At 36.0% G+C, this 8,230-nt stretch overlaps 1 protein-coding gene across 1 annotated transcript; it reads left to right on the top strand.

Annotated features, from left to right (window-relative positions):
- The first annotated feature begins 5,290 nt into the window (after nucleotides 1–5,290).
- LOC110274333 (uncharacterized) lies at nucleotides 5,291–6,656 on the top strand. The gene is made up of 3 exons (XM_021128376.2): nucleotides 5,291–5,624; nucleotides 5,748–6,328; nucleotides 6,419–6,656. Exons 1-3 carry the CDS (start codon nucleotides 5,294–5,296, stop codon nucleotides 6,623–6,625), a joined length of 1,119 nt encoding a protein of 372 aa, XP_020984035.2. The 5' UTR covers nucleotides 5,291–5,293; the 3' UTR covers nucleotides 6,626–6,656.
- Nucleotides 6,657–8,230: the final 1,574 nt, after the last annotated feature.

Raw genomic sequence — 8,230 nt, 5'->3', positions numbered from 1 at the left:
TTACCATTCGGATTAAAACAAGCCCCAGGTATCTATCAAAGATTTATGGAAGAAAATCTAAAAGAACTAAATGAATTTATTTTAGTTTACATTGATGATATATTAATTTTTACAAAACAGGATAAAGAAGATCATCTTCAAAAATTGTTAATAGTTTTAGAAAGATGTAAAGAAAAAGGATTAGTCCTTAGCAAAAAGAAAGCAAAAATTGCAAGACAAGAAATAGAGTTTCTTGGGTTAATTTTATCCACTCAGGGAAAGCTAAAACTTCAACCAAATATTTTAGAAAAGGTAAATTTATTTCCTAATAAAATAGAGGATAGAAAACAATTACAAAGATTTTTAGGGTGTATAAATTATATTTCTGATCAAGGATTTTTAAAGAATATAACAGAATATACAAAAAACTTATTTCCAAAAATAAGTACTAAAAAAGAATGGAAATGGGAAGAAAAAGATAGTATGCAAATTCAAAGGATCAAAAAATTATGTGAAAAGCTTCCGGAACTTTATATTCCAGTAGAAAATGACTACTTAATAGTAGAAACAGATGCTTCAGACATAACCTGGTCAGGATGTCTAAAAGCTAAGAAAGCTATAAAAAGTTTAGAACAACAAAAAAAATCACTAGATTCTAAATATTCCCCAAAGGAATTACTTTGCAGGTATATTTCAAGGACTTTTACTCCAACAGAACAGAGATATACAACTCATGAAAAGGAAACTCTAGCAGCAATTAAATCTCTTAAAAAATGGAAAATTGATTTATTACCCAAAGAATTTACATTAAGGACAGACTCAAGTTACCTAACAGGTTTCATTCGATACAATTTAAAAGTTGATTATAATCATGGACGATTGGTAAGATGGCAATTATTTTTATCACAATATCCAATAAAAATTGAATATATTAAGGGTGACAAAAATATTATTGCAGATACATTGATAAGGGAATGGAGTTCGTCTACAACGCATTAAATCAAGAAATTCAAAAATATCATCAAGAACTCGAAGAATGCAAGCATTGTCTGCAAATAAGGGCACAGATCCAATCCCTTAAGAAAGCCATTCAAGCAATGGAATCAACACAACAAGCAAAACCATCAGAGTTCAGCCAGCTAAGCATGGTGGACAAACCAGGTGAAGAAAAAATTTCAGAAAATAAAACAATTGCTGAAATTATTAAAAAATCAACACAAGACAAAAAAATATTATGTGATTTATAATGGCCCCATGAAAGGAGTATATGATGCCTGGGAAAAAGCAGCACCATTTACACATCAATCAAAGATAGTTCATAAAGGAGGATTTTCAACACTAGAAGAGGCAAAAGAATCCTTCAGGGAATACGAAGCTCTTCATCCAGAACAAACCTTAAAAAGAGCAGATAAATCTCCGATTCAAGCCCAGAGAACAGGAATAATGAGAAACATTCCTACAAGAGTTGAAATCAAAGAAAAGAAAAGGGTCTGTAGATCAAATCTCAGAAAAACCCTTAATATAGTCCTAAATTGGACTGAAGAAAAAAGGACAAATTTAAATTATGATATTTTAGGCTACGTTTTCTTACCATAGCTATAGGTTATTCTATGGTTACATATAAAAGCCGTAATTACAGATTTATCTACGGTTATGATTTTAGTGTGAGCATAGCTATGATAATCTTATTTTAAAATCGTAATCATAGATAAGATTATGATCACCTATATGATAACAAATTTAAATTTAATTTTATTCATAATCAGATTTTTTTTAGTGACTATTCATAATCAAATTTATTAATATTTAAAATTTTTATAAATAAAAATAATAACTCATATTCCATGAGGATAAAATTTATTGACGAATAGTAAATCTTTGAGAAAAACCCAAATCAGCCCCTGACAATTACCTCGAAAGACAACGAGGCCCTTGACAAAAAAAAAACCCCAATCCGGCCCCTGACAAAAAAAAAAATCCAACCCGGTCCCTAACAATTACCTCGAAAGGACAACGAGGCCCCTGTGCCAAAAAAAATCAATGTTATTTGAGAAAATACTCAATTTGGTCCCTAAAGTTACACTCGAGCCTCAATTTAGTCCTTGACGTTTCAATTGCCTCTATTTAGTCCCTAAACTTTATAAATTTTAATCAATTTAGTCCCTGCGGTGGTTTCTGCCACAGAGTCATTACCGGAGAAATGATGTGTACAACGGACTGCCACGCTGGACTCCACTAAAACGGCGTCGTTTTTGTTTGGCGCTCAAATAGCCCAAAACGACGTCGTATCATGTTATAGAGATGGAAAATGTTTTTGTTAAACAAGTCACACCGTATTCTCCCCCATAATAGGACTGTTCTTCTTCTTTCTCTTCTCTTCAATGGCGCTGCGAGTCTGACTTATCAGATTCGTTGAAGTCGCGATTCTCTTCTCTTCAATCACTTCACATTGCACCGGTCGTCTTCTCTTCACCAACGTTGACTAAGTTCGAGGTAAGCAATGGGTTAGGGTTTCAACATGGGTGTGTTTGTCTGATAATCAATGGATTAAGAAATAAAAAGATGGAATCAGATTGTCATATGCAATATGTTACATTTGATTCTTGCTCTGTTTTATTTAAAAGAGAGGTGCATTTTCATCAAAGTCTTAATCTCATTAAGTCAATTGCTTATTGCATCTTGTAACATAGAGTAATTGATCTGATTTTCTAAATGAACTTGTTTTGGTCTGTTGTTGTCTCATAACAACAATGCAATTTATGTTTTAGCAAGTCTAACGAAAGAGAGAAAAAAATATTTTGAGGGCTTTATGTACTTGTTATGTACTCTGTATGTACTCCTATTATAATTGTTAGTTTCTTATATTTACAATTGAAATGATAGTGGTGGAATGATATTTTTTATGATATTTTTTAATTTTTCTGTGTGCAGATGGGAGATCAATTCATTAAAATTATATATCACCATGGAGGATCATTTGTCAAAAATAAAGATGGAAGTTTGACATACTGCAAGGAACAAATTTCAGAGTTACCTGGGTTAGATACAGACACGTTAGATGTTTTTTCAGTCAGAGACTACTACAAACACATTGGGTATGATAAGGTCGAGCAATGCAAGTGGTTGGTTCCTAACATGCCATTGACAACTGGTTTGAGGATATTGACTAATGACGATGAGATGCTAAAAATGTGCTTCTATGCTGGAAAAAACAACGGAGTTGCTCATGTGTATTATGAGCATGGAGTCTCTGAACCGGATTATGTTGAGGAACAACAACCATCTAAGGGAAAAGAACTGATGTATCCACCCCTGCCAAAAGTACCCACCTCTGCCCCAAATCTAACTCCCATACAAATACTCACATCTACTCCAAAGCCAACTCCCATCCTAATACCCACCCCTGCCCCAAGTCCAACCCCCACCTCTTCTCCAAAATTAATTCCTACCCCAATATTCACTTCTACCCGAACTGAAACTCCAAACACAGTAACTGAAGTTAAAACAACTGAGGCAAAAAAATCAACCCAACCCAATAAATTTACCCAACTCAACAAATCAAACCAGCCCAACAATTTAACTAAATCGAAAGATAGTAGAGCAAAAAAGAATTTGACCAAGGGTGGAGGATATGTTAGAAGGCCTGTGACAAGGCAAGCAAGCAAAGGGCCTCCAACAAGATCATCATCTAAAGGAAAGCCAATTCATATAGAAATAGATTCCTCATCAGACAGCCATGATAGCTATGATAGCGTGGAAGACAGCCTTTATAAGCCTGGAGGTGAGAAAAGTTCAAGTGATGATGAAGATTCATTGAAGATTTCAGCTGTTAAAACAAAGAAATTCAAATCAAAACATGCTTCACAGGGTCATCTGAGTAAAGAGAAGAGAAAGATTTTGTTAGAGTATGATGGTTTAGTGGTGGGGGAGTCTGATTCAGGTGAGGATGATAATTACTTTTTTGGTGGATCTGGTACTCATGATGTGGTCGTAGAGTATGATGCTCATGATAGATATCATGATGATTCGGATGGAGGAGATTCATGGCATTCGGAGGAAATGAAGACACCTCCAGCCTCCGAAGATGAGCTATCTGAGGTGGAATCTGATGATGTATTTCCTGTGTTTAATGAAAGTGCTAGATTTGGAGAGCTACGACTTGAAGTTGGTATGAAATTTAACACAAAGCAGGAATTTAGAGAGGCTGTCCGGGAGTATTGTATCCAGGAAGGTAGGAGGATTTGGTACAAGAAGAATGATAAGGAAAGGTGTAGAGCGTTGTGCAAGATCAAAGATTGTGACTGGGTGGTTTATGCCTCAAAGGATAGTGAGGGAGTTTGTTGGCAGATAAAAACTTTTAATGATGATCATACATGTGCAAGGGAGTGCAAAAATAGGTTGGCAAATAGAAAATGGTTAGCATGTAAGCTGGTGAAGAAGTTAAGGAAGTTTTCTAATCTAAAGCACTCTGAAGCTCTTGCTTACTTCAAGAGCAAATGTGACTTGGATCTTAATAAATCTTCTCTTACAAGGGCTTTAGGAGATGCAAGGCACATAGTATATGGAGATGCAGCTGCTCAATACAATATGGTTAGAGACTACGGTCTGACTCTTCTTAAGAGCAACCCTGGGTCCACAATTAAAATTGGAGTTATCCCTCAACCAAACCCTGATGAAGCTCCTATTTTTGAAAAGATGTATATATGTTTAGACGGATGCAAGAGAGGATTTAAGGCTGGGTGTAGACCTCTTATAGGATTGGACGGAGCTTTTTTAAAGACACGCTTGGGTGGGCAAATCTTATCAGCCATTGGACAAGACGCAAACAACCAAATTTATGTCATAGCCTATGCAATTGTGAGCGTAGAGAACAAAGAGAATTGGAAATGGTTCTTGGAATTGTTACTTGAAGATCTTGGTGATTACCAACCTGGGTGGTCCTTCATTTCTGACATGCAAAAGGTAACGTTTAATCATATTATGTCTTACTAATTGAATTACATATTAATAAACTGTATTACTTTGGATCTGGATTGGCCTTGTTACTGATTCTCTGATGTCATCAGCACTTTGGGAAGTCATTCCAAATGCGCATCACAGATTTTGTGTATGGCATCTGTGAAAAAAATTTAACAAGCAATGGAAGGACAATAAACTTAGAGAATTATTGTGGGAATGTGCAAGGTCAACAACACAAGAAGGGTGGATTGAGGGAATGAGAAGAATTAAGAGGCTCAATGAAGAGGCATGGTCATACTTGAGCAAGTGGCCAAAGAATGCATGGAGTAGAGCTTTTTTCAGTAATGTATCCAAGATGGACAATATTTGTAACAATGCCTGTGAGGTTTTTAACTCACGAATTAAGGAGGCCAGAGCTAAACCCATCATCACACTATTGGAAGAAGTTAGAATGTATGCTATGAGGACAATTGCTAGGAATAAGGTGAAACTTAGGAGCCATATTGGAATTTTACCCCCAATACAGCGTAGTAGGTTGGAGAAGATAAGGAAGGAATCAAAGAGTTGGAATCCTGTATGGTCTGGAGACGAAAAGTATGAAAAGTTTGAAGTCATTGGCCACCCAACCAATATGGTAGTTGATTTGGGAGAGAGGCTATGTTCTTGTGGTTTTTGGCAACTAAGTGGTAGTTAATGAATTCTTTTTTATTACATGATCAAAATTCATCTTATATGATACTATGTTTTGGTTTTCTGTTACAAATATATTTAATTATTGTTGGTTGTATCTACTGTAATTGTGTTTGCAGGGATGCCTTGTGTCCATGCTTGTGCTGCGTTGGCTAGGGCCGGAAAACGTCCTGATGAATTTTGCCACAAGTGGTTGACAATGGATGCATATAATGACACATATGCATTCCATTTAAATCCTATTCCTGGCCAAGCAATGTGGGAGAAGTCTCCATACAATAGACCACAAGCTCCGAAATTCAAAAAGATGCCAGGAGGACCCAAGAAAAAACGTAGAAAGGATGCTAACGAGGACCCTGATGGAAGCAACAAGCAAAAGACCAAGATGAAGAGGTCTTATAAAAAAGGTTCTTGTCGCTATTGTGGGGAAAAAGCCCACACCAAGAGAAACTGTCCAAAAAGAAAAGCTGAAGAAATGGCAGCTGCTATAGCAGCTGCGGCTGCTGCTGCTAAAAGTAGTAATTCCAACCCTGCTGTTCATCCCATTACTACTCCAGTTGTGAACCCTACTCATGCTATTCCACCTGCTGCTGTACCATCTCAAGTTGGTGCACATCAAAAAATTCAGAATGAAGGCCAGGCTGAGGTTGAACTTGGCATGAGTCAACCAATTATGTCTCAAAATGAAGATTCTCTACAGGTAATGGTATATTTTAAATTATACATTAACTTTAATCACTATGCAAATTTATTTTTTGTTCAAATTTCACTAACTTCACACTTTTTATAGATGGAGACTAGTTTAGTGCAACATAATGCAAGGCCCCCAAAGCTTACAACCAAAAGAATGGTGTCCCAACCATCTAGTACTCCACCAGCAACCAATGTACCAGTTGATCCAATGCAAGGTGCATCTTCAGGGACAGCCACACGACTAGCTAGTTTCATGAAATTTGTCCCTACTCCCGGATTCAAACCTCCAAGAAAAAAGAATTGAATTGTTGATCATTCTGTCTTTGGGAGCTTTATATGTAATAGGGGATTATACTTTTGGATTAGTTATCTTGTTTCTCTAAGTTTGGATAACTTTGTAATGATGACTTCTGGTTAGTTATACTTGGAATGGTTCCTTTTGGATAATTTACTTTGTTTTGTTTGTGTGTTGCATCACACTAAATATTTTAGTTATGTTAGAATTCAGTATCGATGTGGATGTTTTATTAATGAATTATAAAGAATTTGGATGATATTTCTTATCTGACATTGTTATATTTTATTTTGTGTTGTTTGATTGATATTAACACAGGTACAATTTTTATTCATTGAGACTTAAAATAAAAACAGATACAACAATACATATAACAATATACGTTAATTTTTCTTCAAAATATTCCTGCAATCTGAATCAAAACCATCAAAATTTGGCTATTTATCAAAAAACATAAGGCCAATCTTCACCATTTCCATAATAACATAGCAACTACAAGCAAATTTATTAAAACCAATAAAGCCCCTCCCAATTTCAAAGCCCTAACATCAGATTCCAAACTTCCAATCTTCCAAGCAAAGTTCATCCTCCATTCTTCATCATTTTCATTTTTTGGTACTACTCTGCCTCTTGATTCTCCTTTTTTATAGAATTCATTAGCCCAAACAAACAACCCACACCACCTCTTGCCAACACTCTGCAAACAGATTCAGTGGAGATGGAGAAAGAATCAAACACTACAAGCGTTAGAAAAAAGTTAAGAATAATCTTGCACTTACATTGTAGTTTGGACACCCAAAAAAGGGTCTCTCTGGATTTGCATCTGTTCCTGACCATCTCAGAACGGGTCTAAACCCACACCCACACCACTCTGGAAATAGTTCTTCTCTGCTTCGAGTGGTTCTCCAACCTCCATTAGAGCGTTGATTGCTGGAACTCCCAACGGATTTACTGCTGCTACCTATCATAGACTTCATAAAAACGTCCCCCAAAAGAGGAGTGAGAATCGACGAAGAAGTTAAGGGACTTCAAATGGATTTGGGGATTAGGGATTTAAATAGTTCATAGGGACTAAATTGATGCAAAAGTTTCAAATGCCACGTAATATATCCGTTAGACGTCCAGTGTGGCAGTCCGTTGTACACATCATCTCTCCGGTAATGACTCTGTGGCAGAAACCACCGCGGGGACTAAATTGATTAAAATTTATAAAGTTTAGGGACTAAATAGAGGCAATTGAAACGTCAAGGACTAAATTGAGGCTCGAGTGTAACTTTAGGGACCAAATTGAGTATTTTCTCATGTTATTTTTTTGGACACAGGGGCTAATCAGTCTAAAAAAAATTATCAGGGGCCGAATTGGGTATTTTTTTTAGGGACCTCGTTGTCCTTTTGAAATAATTGTGAGGGGCCAGATGAGGTATTCACTCTAAATCTTTAAGTAAAGTTTCACATGGGAAATACCTGAAAAGAAATGATTCGTATTTGAATTTTCAGATTATCTTTATCGGTCTATCCAAACAAAATAGTAATTCCACCAAAAAAGGAAGAGAACAAAACAGCGCACACATGGAAGCAAGGAAAAGATGAAGAACACAATTTTTTTCTTTCTCT

This window comes from Arachis duranensis, chromosome 8 (assembly GCF_000817695.3).
Source record: "Arachis duranensis cultivar V14167 chromosome 8, aradu.V14167.gnm2.J7QH, whole genome shotgun sequence".
Classification (NCBI taxonomy): Eukaryota; Viridiplantae; Streptophyta; class Magnoliopsida; order Fabales; family Fabaceae; genus Arachis; species Arachis duranensis.
This window is presented reverse-complemented; position numbering and strand designations above follow the sequence as displayed.